The 14,757-nt window shown below is 41.2% G+C and overlaps 1 protein-coding gene across 2 annotated transcripts in view; it reads right to left on the bottom strand.

The window, feature by feature from the left end:
* The window catches only part of ksr2 (kinase suppressor of ras 2), a 94,618-nt gene extending 81,338 nt beyond the window's left edge, over positions 1-13,280 (bottom strand). For both annotated transcript variants that reach the window (XM_076989867.1, XM_076989866.1), the window contains exon 1: positions 12,491-13,280. In XM_076989867.1, coding sequence (XP_076845982.1) covers positions 12,491-12,667 — 177 coding nt within the window. In that variant the 5' untranslated portion in view covers positions 12,668-13,280. The remainder of the gene's footprint in view (positions 1-12,490) is intronic.
* Positions 13,281-14,757: the final 1,477 nt, after the last annotated feature.

Raw genomic sequence — 14,757 nt, 5'->3', positions numbered from 1 at the left:
TACAACCACGCTCTCTACAACTACACTCTCTACAACCACGCTCTCTACAACTACACTCTCTACAACTATGCTCTCTACAACCACGCTCTCTACAACCACCCTCTATAACCACCCTCTATTACCAATCTCTCTACAACTACACTCATACACCTTTAAAAGGTGGAATTAAAGCACTTGTACGTCACTTTCAAGGTCCATTTCAATATTTTCCAGCACGTTAAACTTAATTAAGTTAAATATTTATACATATACTCGAAATGATTCGAAACAATTCACTTTTTATCACAGTATTTAATGGATGTTTATTTTCAAAACGCCCAATCTAAACGTCTTCACGAGAACTGTTCAGTCAGACAGCTATTTGTTGTGAAACGAAGTAGTTACAATTTCAAGCATTTTCAAGTACTTTAGCCTAAATTCCAGCACTTTTCAAACCTGGAACACAATGCAACTTTAAAATTTGTCAGGTAAATGTTTTCCTTTCTTTTCTGCGCTCCAGATTTCTGTATTTACTTTAACTATCTACCACTGTATTTCCCGCTGTTGTGCGGGTACCAGCCGGTTACGGTCGGTGCTGGATCAAACCATTTTCCAGTGGGAGGCGGGGATGTATGCACTTAATGAAAAATATGCAGATAGGTAAAAAACATATATATTTTAGCCATTGAGCTTATTTTGAGTACAGAATTTTATATTAATGAAAGATTTCAAGATTATTAAAAATTATAGACTTTAAATAAAAAATAAATTGCTGGGCTCTTTGATGGGCCCCCCTGGCCCTGGGGCCCGGGACAACAGACCCGGTTGTCCCCCCCTGTCGACGGGGCTGCTCTCTACAACCACTCTCTATAACCACTCTCTATACAACCACGCTCTTTACAACCGCACTCTCTACAACTAAACTTTGCAACTACGCACTCTACAACCACACTCTCTACAACTACTCTCTACAACCACACTATCTACAACCACCCTCTCTATTAGCCTTTGACACAGTCAATCATGAGATCCTCCTGTCCATCCTCTCAGGCCTTGGTATCACTGGCAACTACACTCTCTACAACTACACACTCTACAACCACGCTCTCTACAACCATGCTTTCTACAACTACGCTCTCTAAACCCACGCTCTCTAAAACCACGCTCTCTACAACCATGCTTTCTACAACTACGTTCCCTAAACCCACGCTCTCTACAACCACACTCTCTACAACCATGCTCGCTACAACCACACTCGCTACAACCACACTTGCTACAACCATGCTCTCTACAACCACTCTCCCATCACACACTCTACAACCACACTCTCTACAACCACGCTCTCTACATCCATGCTGTCTACAACTACGCTCTCTACAACCATGCTCTCTACAACCACACTCTCTACAACTACTCTCTACAACCACACTATCTACAACTACACTCTCTACAACCGCACTCTCTACAACTAAACTTTGCAACTACGCTCTCTACAACTACGCTCTCTACAACCACCCTCTCTACAACCACACTCTCTACAACCACACTCTCTACAACTACACTCTCTTCAACCACGCTCTCCACAACCACGCTCTCTGCAACTAAACTCTCTACAAGCATGCTTTCTACAACTACGCTCTCTAAACCCACACTCTCTACAACCATGCTTTCTACAACTACATTCTCTAAACCCACGCTCTCTACAACTACACTCTCTACAACCACACTCTCTACAACCATGCTTTCTACAACTACATTCTCTAAACCCACGCTCTCTACAACCACACTCTCTACAACTACACTCTCTTCAACCACGCTCTCCACAACCACGCTCTCTGCAACTAAACTCTCTTCAAGCATGCTTTCTACAACTACGCTCTCTAAACCCACACTCTCTACAACCATGCTTTCTACAACTACATTCTCTAAACCCACGCTCTCTACAACTACACTCTCTACAACCACGCTCTCTACAACCGCACTCTACAACTAAACTTTGCAACTACGCACTCTACAACTACGTCTCTCTACAACTACACTCTCTACAACCACAATCTCTACAACTACTCTCTACAACCATACTCTCTACAACCACATTCTACAACCACACTCTCTACAACTACACACTCTACAACCATGCTTTCTACAACTATGCTTTCTACAACTATGCTCTCTAAACCAATGATCTCTATAACTATGCTCTCTAAACCAATGATCTCTACAACGCTCTCTACAACTACACTCTCTAAATAAGTCGCTACAACCACACTCAATTCAATTCAATAAGCTTTATTGGCATGACCATATTCAGTTACAGTATTGCAAAAGCAGTGTTATCATTCAACATGAATAACTCATTGAAAAATATGAACAATTATAATTATGATGAACTTGAACATGAATTTAAAGTTGAAGAAGTGAAAAGAAAGGAAAGCAAATAACCACTCAACTTAGAGAACGTACAACTACGTTCTCTAAACCCACACTCTCTACAACCATGCTTTCTACAACCACGCTCACTACAACCACACTCGCTACAACCATGCTCTCTACAACCACTCTCCAATCACACACTCTACAACCACGCTCTCTACAACCACGCTCTCTACAACTACGCTCTCTACAACCATGCTCTACAACCACACTCTACAACCACACTATCTACAACCATGCTCTCTACAACTACACTCTCTACAACCGCACTCTATACAACCGCACTCTCTACAACTACACTCTACAACTACTCTCTACAACCACACTATCTACAACCACACTCTCTACAACCACACTCTCTACAACTACACTCTACAACCACACTCTACAACCACACTCTACAACCACACTCTCTACAACTACGCTCTCTACAACCACACTCTACAACAGGGGTCACCAACGTGGTGCCCGCGGGCACCATGTCGCCCGCGAGGATGTTATGAGTCGCCCGCGGGCTTGTTTTAAAAACAGCTCACTATATTGCCATGCACCAAAGCGCTGCATCGTTTATGTTTTTGCTGCTATTAGCGATTGTCCGCGGTTGCTAGCGGTCTTCCCGCTTAGCAATTGACATGCACTGTAAAAAAAAACAGTTTTTTTACAGGTTTTTCCCAATAAATTTTACAGTTTTTTCCTGTATTTTAAAATGACAGGGAAAGTGTATTACAATTACCAGAACAAACTGTTTATTTAAAAATGTCATGTGATTTAACAAGAAAAATCTGTATAAATTAAATACATTATAAATCTGTTTTTTAACAATTCTTAGATAATAATTTTAACTAAACAAACTGTAAAAAGAAAGTAATATTGATTAATCTTAATGAGACAAAGTAATAGAATCTTCTGGAATTAATTTCAAGGAAATATTACAAGACAACATTGATGCATGTTTTAATTTAAGTTTTGACATGTTAAATATGTGATTTTCATGTTATAAAAGTGAGTAAAAAGTAAAATGTTCTTGACTGTGATTTATTTTTATATTTATAACATACATAAAGAGTTAAGGCGTTCCAGATCCATCTCATTTTCAATCCACTATTAAATATGCACTGTATCTGTATCACTGTATCTACACTGTAAACCCGGATTAGGTTTTAATAAATTATTTTAGTAATCATTAATTATTATTTCATGTTTCATAAAAAATATTGCCATTACTAAATAAAACTAGTTGTTATCATTATTGAGCTGAAATAGGCATTGCAATGATCATGTTAAGTAAAGATAACTGAATATGTTAAGTTTATGATTGGTAGGGGTGGGGCCTGTTTGAATCGGACCACTGCACAGTGTGCATGAAGAGTTGTTCTGGTTGTGCATATTGTTTGAAGAACCTTTCGTTATCACCCCGCTGCAGCCCAAATGCATGAGTTTTGAAATCAGTGTTTCTTCAAATGAGTATTTGCAACGTCAGCTTTCAGTGCATGTAACTTATTTAGTTAACGCGTAATATATTCTTAACGGTTCATATAGTGCTAGAACATGTGTCTGGCATTCCTGTCCGATCATAGTTTAACTATAACCGTAGCGTTGAAATGTGTGTTCTGACGGTTCGGAGTTTATGGCTCATTTTAACTATTAATGTTATATATATTTTTATATTGAAGCGTCGGTCCAATGGGGGACGGCTGTAACGTGGCTCGCGCCACGGAGCGAGGAGACGGACACAATCGCTGAGAAGAGCGAGATTTATTGCAGGGCATTCCACAATCGTCATCGTAGTGGCAGGCAGGGGTCATAACAGGAGAGCCATCAAGGTTGGACAGGTACAGGGGCATAACGACACGGAAAGCAACAAACGACAGCAGGGCAACACGAAACTGAGAAACACATAAACGGTCAGACATCCAAAACAACCGACAACCAGACTGGGGAAATACAGGGACTATATGAACACTGAACTAAACTAGGAACAGGTGGGGACGATTATGACAGGGGCGTGGCGGACAATCAGGGAATCTCAGAGACAACGAGCGGGGCAGGGTAAACAGGCACGGAACACAGACACGAGGGAACCCAGAGTGGCAGCCACGAGAGGGGGCGTTGCCCTACGTGACAACGGCGCTACTTCCCATGAGTCTCTGCGACTCCGGTATCGTTATCTGTTAATGTGATGTCTATGCATGTGTTGATTAATTGTGTACTTGATTATGTGCATTACTTGGTTTAAGTCCCCCTTCATCAATTTATGTAGTTGTACTGTGTGAATTATTCTATGCCATGTTTGTGTAGTGTTGTCGTGTTATTGCCGTTCTCTCATGTTTTGTGTCTAAATTAAGTCTCTTCTGCGTGATCGTGGGGTCTGGCGTGATTATGTTGTTGAGGCAGTTTGAATTTAAAAAGCCTTGTGCTGCGGTGGATCTGTTTGCTACCTCTCCTTCCTACACCACACTGCAATATTGTTATAATTGAATGTGAACTAGAGTAAAGACCACATTCAATTTTAGGAATATTTCCTTTAAAATGACAGTGTTGCATGTTAAGTGTTATAATCACCGTTTTTTTACAGTTTATGTATGTTTTTAAATTTACAGTACTTATCTGTTTTTTTACATAAACTGTAAAAAAACGGTAATTTTCTGGAAACGGGGGCGCCAGAAAATTGCCGTTTTTTTACAGTTTATGTATGTTTTTAAATTTACAGTACTTATCTGTTTTTTTACAGTAATTTTCTGGCGCCCCCATTTCCAGAAAATTACCGTTTTTTTACACTTTTTTTTTTTACAGTGTGCGCACATGTCTAAAACCACGCTCTCTCCAAGCACGCTCTCTACAACTACACTCTACAACTACACTCTCTATAACCACACTCTCTACAACTACGCTCTCAACAACTATGCTTTCCCCAACCACGCTCTCTTCAACTACACTCTCTACAACCATGCTTTCTACAACTATGCTCTCTACACCCACGCTCTCTTCAACCACGCTCTCTACAACCATGCTTTCTACAACTACGCTCTCTAAACCCATGCTCTCTACAACCACTCTCTACAACCACGCTTTCTACAACCACGCTCTATACAACTGCACTCTCTACAACCGCACTTTCTACAACTACTCTCTACAACCATACTCTCTACAACCACACTTTACAACTACACTCTCTACAACCACGCTCTCTACAACAACACTCTATACAACCACGCTTTCTACAACCATGCTCTCTACAACTACACTCTCTTTAACCACTCTCTCCAACCACACACTCTACAACCACACTCTCTACAACCAGTCTCTACAACTACACTCTCTACAACTACACTCTCTACAACCACACTCTCTACAACCAAACTCTCTACAACCACACTCTCTACAACCACACTCTCTACAACCATGCTGTCTACAACTACACTCTGTACAACAACTCTCTAAAACTATACAACCACGCTCCCTACAACCACGCTCTCTACAACCACGCTCTCTTCAACTACACTCTCTACAATTATGCTCTCTAAACCCACACTCTCTTCAACCACGTTCTCTACAACCACGTTCTCTACAACCACTCTTTCTACAACCACACTCTCTACAACTACGCTCTCTACAACTACGCTCTCTACAACCACGATCTCTACAACCACGATCTCTACAACTACACTCTCTACAATCACACTCTCTACAACCACACTCTCTACAACCACACTCTCAACAACTACGCTCTCTACAACCACGCTCTCTTCAACTACACTCTCTATAACTATGCTTTCTACAACCACGCTCTCTACAACTACGCTCTCTTCAACTACACTCTGTACAACTACACTCTCTACAACCACACTCTCTACAATCACACTCTCTACAACCACGCTCTCTACAACCACGCTTTCTACAACCACGCTCTCTACAACCACGCTCTCTACAACCACACTCTCAACAACTACGCTCTCTACAACCACACTCTCAACAACTACGCTCTCTATAACCACGCTCTCTTCAACTACACTCTCTATAATTATGCTTTCTACAACCACGCTCTCTACAACTACGCTCTCTACAACCATGCTCTCTTCAACTACACTCTCTACAACCATGCTTTCTACAACTATGCTCTGTAAACTCACGCTCTCTTCAACCACGCTCTCTACAAGCATGCTTTCTATAACTACGCTCTCTACAACCACGCTCTCTACAACCACACTTTCTACAACCACGCTCTCTACAACCACACTCTCTATAACTACGCTCTCAACTACGCTCTCTACAACCACGCTCTCTTTAACTACACTCTCTACAACCATGCTTTATACAACTATGCTTTCTAAACCCACGCTCTCTTCAACCATGCTTTCTACAACTACGCTCTATAAACCCACGCTCTCTACAACCACACTTTCTACAACCACGCTCTCTACAACCACACTCTCTATAACCACTCTCTCTACAACTACACTCTCTACAACCATGCTCTCTACAACCACGCCTTCTACAACCACGCTTTCTACAACCACACTCTCTACAACCACACTCTCTACAACCACACTCTTTACAACTACGCTCTCAACAACTACGCTCTCAACAACCACACTCTCTTTAACTACACTCTCTAAAACTATGCTTTCTAAACCCACGCTCTCTTCAACCACGCTCTCTACAACCATGCTTTCTACAACTACGCTCTATAAACCCACGCTCTCTATAACTACACTCTCTACAACCACGCTCTCTACAACCACACTCTATAACTACTCTCTCTACAACTACACTCTCTACAACCTTGCTCTCTACAACCACGCTTTCTACAACCACGCTTTCTACAACCACGCTCTCTACAACCACGCTCTCTACAACTACGCTCTCAACAACTATGCTCTCTACAACTACACTCTCTACAACCACGCTCTCTACAACCACGCTTTCTACAACCACGCTCTCTACAACCACACTCTCTACAACCACACTCTCTATAACTAAACTCTCTACAACCACGCTTTCTACAACCACACTCTCTACAACACTCTCAACAACTACGCTCTCAACAATTATGCTCTCTACAACTACACTCTCTACAACCACACTCTCTACAACCTCACTCTCTACAACCACGCTCTCTACAACCACGCTCTCTACAACCATGGTTTCTACAACCACACTCTACAACTGTGCTCTCTACAACCACACTCTCTAAAACCACACTCTCTACAACCACACTCTCTACAAGCATGCTTTCTATAACTACGCTCTCTACAACCACGCTCTCTACAACCACACTTTCTACAACCACGCTCTCTACAACCACACTCTCTATAACTACGCTCTCAACTACGCTCTCTACAACCACGCTCTCTTTAACTACACTCTCTACAACCATGCTTTATACAACTATGCTTTCTAAACCCACGCTCTCTTCAACCATGCTTTCTACAACTACGCTCTATAAACCCACGCTCTCTACAACCACAATTTCTACAACCACGCTCTCTACAACCACACTCTCTATAACCACTCTCTCTACAACTACACTCTCTACAACCATGCTCTCTACAACCACGCTTTCTACAACCACACTCTCTACAACCACCCTCTCTACAACCACACTCTTTACAACTACGCTCTCAACAACTACGCTCTCAACAACCACACTCTCTTTAACTACACTCTCTAAAACTATGCTTTCTAAACCCACACTCTCTTCAACCACGCTCTCTACAACCATGCTTTCTACAACTACGCTCTATAAACCCACGCTCTCTATAACTACACTCTCTACAACCACGCTCTCTACAACCACACTCTCTATAACTACTCTCTCTACAACTACACTCTCTACAACCTTGCTCTCTACAACCACGCTTTCTACAACCACGCTTTCTACAACCACGCTCTCTACAACCACGCTCTCTACAACTACGCTCTCAACAACTACGCTCTCTACAACTACACTCTCTACAACCACGCTCTCTACAACCACGCTTTCTACAACCACGCTCTCTACAACCACGCTCTCTACAACCACACTCTCTATAACTAAACTCTCTACAACCACGCTTTCTACAACCACACTCTCTACAACACTCTCAACAACTACGCTCTCAACAATTATGCTCTCTACAACTACACTCTCTACAACCACACTCTCTACAACCTCACTCTCTACAACCACGCTCTCTACAACCACGCTCTCTACAACCATGGTTTCTACAACCACACTACAACTGTGCTCTCTACAACCACACTCTCTAAAACCACACTCTCTACAACCACACTCTCTACAACCACGCTTTCTACAACCACGCTTTCTACAACCACGCTCTCTATAACCACACTCTCTACAACTACGCTTTCAACAACTACGCTTTCTACAACCACGCTTTCTACAACTACACTCTCTACAACCACACTCTTTACAACCGCACTCTCTACAACTAAACTTTGCAACTACGCTCTCTACAACTACACTTTCTACAACCACCCTTTACAACCACATTACATAAATCAGGTGTATTTCTTGTTCTGTACATACATCTCATTGGTCAAATTCACTGTGTGCTCTTACATTTCTCTCACACTGTTCCGGATCACCACATATTGCAAAACCATACAAATTCTAAACAGAACAAGTTTTCATAAGCCAGTAATGTCACTACTGTGTTGATGCAGGGCAGCTGGATGAAGCAGACACACAGTTCACAGTCCAAACAGATGACCTGAACCAGATCCCAGGAGCCAGTCCAGAACTAAGGACAAACATCGAATCAGTACTTTTACATACACACCCTTACTTCTGTATCTTCTGACAAACAATACTGTTATTATCACTACTCTAATAAATTATGTCAAGTCTGATGTCAGGTGTCTGGTTAAAAGGCCCAGGAATGGAACTGGCAGTGTTGTTGCTATCTGGAGTCAGATGCTATCATGGAAATGTAGAGTGACACAGTAAAAGTTAGACATGGCGTCTCAAGCCCAACAGTGAGTAGACTTGTGTCCACCAACAAAGTTCAACCTTATCAAACTTAGACAGGGGGTGGAGTTACATGGTATACTGCCAGCTCACAGAAGTGACTTATTTCTAGATCCAAGTTCCTTGATAAAACATAGATATTGAGCTTTGATGTCAGCCTTAGATATTGTAGATTATAACCAGCTAAATGCAATCAATGTTTAATTCGCTTTTCAAACTTCTTCACATAAAACAAAAACAATTCATAAATGCCTGTGAAACTATAAATAAAGACATTGTGTATCTCTTTTGCTTTTTCCTAACCTCATGCACTTTTCGTGCACACGCTTAGATAAGAATGAGTTTTGGGGTCAGAGGTCATGACAAGGATACCACTAGCAGACTCAAAAAAAGATTTTTTCTTAAAGTTTCATGGGGACTCACACATTATCTTTAGATCTTCATATTAATAGTTCCCTCAATCTATCTTTATATTAGTATTTCAAAGTTTTACTGTAATGCAAAATGGAATAATAAAGTGAAGGAGTGATTCTTGTTTGTTTAATAGACCATATCAGAAAAGAACATAATGATGAAAGATTCCCTTTTACTCATAATAAACAAAAAATCTGGCAGAGGTTTTTGCTTAAGCTTTGATGTAGCACATCTGATATCATCACATTTCCAAGTGGCTATGCAGTTGGGATCAACTGAGTCTCCAGTCCAACATTTCTGGATTGATATTGGACACAATCCAAGCATCCTTTAAAACAAGAACTATGTTCTAGTTGAAAAAAACAACAAGGAATTGTTTACTTTTCAAAGCCATCGTGAATCATGATCGTGATCACGAATGCTGCTTTAACATCAGCTGCAATGAGCAAACATTATAGAAAAGTACAGACAGATCTGTGATGCTTCCTTTCATCGGTGCTCCAAGCAGAGATTTGAACATGCAGCAGATTGGAGGCAGATTACAGTGGTGACATACTGCCAGCCTCTAGAAACGCCTCCAGAATTCTTTATAGCAGTATAAACACTGCCATACTTTTCATAATCCTGGTATAATAATGACTAAATCTTAAATAAACTTTCTTGGTGTACACTCTTAAAAGAAACTAAATTTAGGCAAAATATTTTTCCTGGTTTATCATCATGACTCTGTTGAGGAGTCATTTTTATTGTCAATACTTAAAAAAAATGCTATTGTAGTGTTCTCTAAATCTAACCTAAAACTGATTTAGTCATTTTTTATGAGATTTTGTTTAAAGTAATGTCATGCTTAAGGAAACTCCTTAATGAGAGTACACACAGAAGACAGTAGAGTCTGATTGCAGGCCATCATTATTTGACTTTCTCTACATGGGATTAAGCCTAGTCCAGATATACTGTCTAGAAAAGGTCTACGTCTGTGTCCAGAAAAAAAACAGTCTCCCTCATACCTTTGATGTGCTATAAAGGGATCAGAACCACTGACCTTGTGGTTATGGTTATGAGTCACTCAACCACAGCACTTCTCCAATTCTTCCAATATCAGTGGTGTGTTGCTCTATAGACTAACAAAAAGCCCTGAGAAACATCTCTGAACCAGCCCTTTCATCTCCAAAAGCATCCAGAACCTCACAACCTCAAAAACGTTTAAGTCCTCTTTTAGAGTCTGTGCTTCTTTGCATGAGTTAAATAACTATTTACAGCTTTGCAAAAAAACGGGCCATAATCTGCCTTGAAATGTGTTTGAAGATAAGTTCCATTATAGTAACAGTGAAAACTGGCCAGACAGCAATATATATAAATTATTATATTAAAAATCGAATCAAAATCTAATTTGTTTTTATGAACTGATGGTAAGTTCGTATACATTGACCATATTAAACTGCTAAATGTCCAGGCAAACAACGTGAGTTCAGTATGGGGGAAAATGGGTATTACGAACTCATTTAAAGCCCAGTAAATAGAGTGGTCTATTGCTCCGGACAATGCACTACAATGCTTCTCCTTTTAAGAGGGATACTTTACTAAAACCCTTTTACAACTGTGATACCAAAGGCCCGTTCAGACATAATGAGGCACAGAAATTACTGGCACTAATACAACTGCAAATTTGAGGAAATTGTAGAATAAAACAGTATGTGAATTCTTGCAGGTTAGCCTTCTTTTATGATGAGACCATGAACAGAGCAAGCGAATTCAGCTTTCCATGTCTGTATACCAAAGGCACTAACGTAAACATTGTAATGCACACGATGCAAAGTCTGTTTTAAGTCACGTGGGCTACATCACCCCTGTTCAGTCTGTCAAACCCAGACCCTTTGGCCTATAGTAACAGGTTATGCATGTTATATGTAAAACATTGAAGAGCCTTACTCACGCATTTCTTTATTTAACTATAACCCTTAAGACCATCTAAATATGTGGTACTCTTGAAAGGCATTTGTTCCCTTATTACAATACATAACAATAATGAACAGAATGTATTTTCAACTGCACCTGACGGAGAAACCCCAATGGATAAGGTTCGTTTCAAAATTCCCCGCCCCCAGATAGACCCACTAGGGAATGGCTGGTTGCAGCCACAAGTGTGTGCGAAAGGGAGTCCCTTACCCTTCTGAGATGTTTACTGAGCCTCAATACACGACACGAGTCATCGTGTCACAACTAAATACGTGGAACATTAATATTGTTACATAATGCAGATTATTAGTGAATCCCATCAACCCACTATTCAAAAACGGCGTATTTAAGCATCTTTTAAAATGTACTTGTCTAAACCCCCCAAAACATGAGGTTACTATCGTTTGTGACATTATGTCAACAAAAGGCCCCGTCGGTGTCCATGTTAGCAGCGCGGATCTGATGGACACGGAGTGTTCGATGCACCTTTTCACCACCTGCAGAATACGCAGGGCTCGCGCTCGCTGCAGCTTCATTATTACAGCGCACGCGAGATAAAGCCACGACGGTCGGTGTGACATGACAGGGACCCGTTTAAGCACCGTGTCACACGGCCACCGAACATCGTATAACGCTGATACCAACGTTCAATCCGAATGACCGAGGTTGCGTGTTCGGTGTGCGCTGGTAAACGGGACCGAGGTTCCGAGGTGTGTGTGCTGATAAATGGACGCTTACCTCCAGCGTTCGTATTTCTTTTTGTGTCAGGTCGTTGGATGTGGCACATTTAGTCCTCAGTCCCTCCAAACTGGAAATGCTAATGTCGATCATGTTCTGCACCAGCTCGCACTGCTGTAAGGCTTTCTGCAAACTCACATGATGCTCCTCGCTTTTTGTCATTTTCTCTTCGTCCATAATTTGCGAACAGTGGTCGTTTGTGTGTGTGTGTGTGTGTGTGTGTGTGTGTGTGTGTGTGTAGGCTACTTTCTCTTGATCTGACCAAAAACGCCTTGAGAATGCATAAATAAAAGAAACAGGTGAACGCAAATCACATGTAAGCAGCTCTACTAACCGAGTGCGCGTTAAAACGAGACCCTACGTGTAAGGCGATTCCATGCTTGTCGCTTTTGTGTGTCCTGACGGTGTTTGCATCAGGGTCGACCAGTTTGTGTTTGACGCCCCGGCTGGAGTCTACCATAACACACAGATACTGAAGAAACACCATCAGATCCTCATTGCTGTGTCATCCGCTATATCCATTGCGCGTTTGTTAATTTTAACTCAAATTGGGACATCTTTGTTATGTATGATGAAGAGAAACGGAATAAGAAATGACGATGTGAAATTTCTAAAGGTGATGTCAGGTTTGGGCGCAGGTGCTCCCCTTCCGTATCAGCAGCAGACCGGCGCTCCCCCACTACACCGATATGTTCCCCGTCAATCAAACACACAGCATCTCACCAGCATCGCACCAGCATCACACCAGTGACACCAGTGACACCAGCGGCGGACGCGCCGAGAAGACCACAGTTCTCGCGAGATGAACATCCACGGGGTGAGCTCACTCTTTGAACTCAAACAACCTCCTAAATAGATCTACCATCGCGGGCCACGACGATAACATTAGTCTTCAAACAAATTCTCCAACAATATGTCCAGTATTCATACCTCAGTAACAATTAAGAAAAAAATGTCCTCTGGTTACCAAAAAGTTGAAAGCAATGATCAGCTGCGAGACGGTAGACAACTCGCGCTTAAATATCATGTTTCAGAACATCTCAATTTTAGCACTGTCAGAAATAACCGTGTTCACAGATTTTATTCTAAAGTGACATTTGCCGATCTTCTTTTGAAATTAATACTAACTAACGAATTTTTGATCATTTGCAGGCGTAAATGGATTAAATATTATTCTGTTCAACAATGATTTTCCTTTCTAGTAAAAATAAATACCTATTTATTGTGTATTTGTTCTCGCTGAATTCAAATTCCTGGAATTTGTCGATCACTCACTGTTTTTGTTTGTTTGTTTGTTTGTTTGTTTGTTTGTATGCGCCAATATTCTCATGTCAATATGTTTGAAAACCATGGAAAGTGGATCAGCCTAATGTTAACAGACAGCTACACACTTAAAAACGATGTTCCTGAGGCCAAATACATACAAAATAATCATACATTGAACATTTTCAAGTGCGTTTGTAAAATGAATGTAAAACGTAATTGGATATCACTTAAAAATCACACATGATAGACACATTCAAAAACAGATTTTGATTTCAGCATAAATGGACTATACATTACACCTGCTTTAATCTGTGGAAAAAGTTCATAATTTGTTTACACAACAAGATTCTACCAGAAATGCAAAGAAATCAAAAACCGATAGCGTGGTCATACAGAGGTCACGTCAACATTCACGGTTTCTCTGGTTTCTCTAGGTATGTGTTTCAGTGAAAATGTTTTTGATTTATTCCATAAACCTTCTCCAAAATTCTACATTCACATCATGTACTTGCTGGTCAGGATAAGAACATTGATGCATTGCACTAGTCTTCTGCATTTCTGCATTTATTAATCAAAACATCTGGATTTGGAGGTCCTGCTCCATATCATGTATGTCTTCCTTCCTCTGGTCTTGACCCCAGTAACTTCCAGTCCTTCTCTTAGCCAGCAGATTTGTGTCTGATGGGTATCTGGTGACTGGCATGACATACACAGTCAGGGCCGGAGTGGGCCACTTTTTCAGTCCGGGAGTTTCATGCCCAAATCCGGCCCAAAATTATTTTTCCCTCCCAATCGGCCCAAACTAGAGATTGACATGAGCCGACCCATCAGGAATCCTCCCGAATCTCCCGATTAGCCACTCCGGCTCTGTGCACAGTTATGATGATGTTATTCCCATTACGTCGGCTTCCTGTGGACGTCCCTCACCCTGGAGACATACAAGTCCTGCTCAGACCAGTGCACATGTACTTACACATATGCTCATTTAATTTAGCGTCTTG

Source organism: Brachyhypopomus gauderio, unplaced genomic scaffold (assembly GCF_052324685.1).
Source record: "Brachyhypopomus gauderio isolate BG-103 unplaced genomic scaffold, BGAUD_0.2 sc71, whole genome shotgun sequence".
Classification (NCBI taxonomy): Eukaryota; Metazoa; Chordata; class Actinopteri; order Gymnotiformes; family Hypopomidae; genus Brachyhypopomus; species Brachyhypopomus gauderio.
This window is presented reverse-complemented; position numbering and strand designations above follow the sequence as displayed.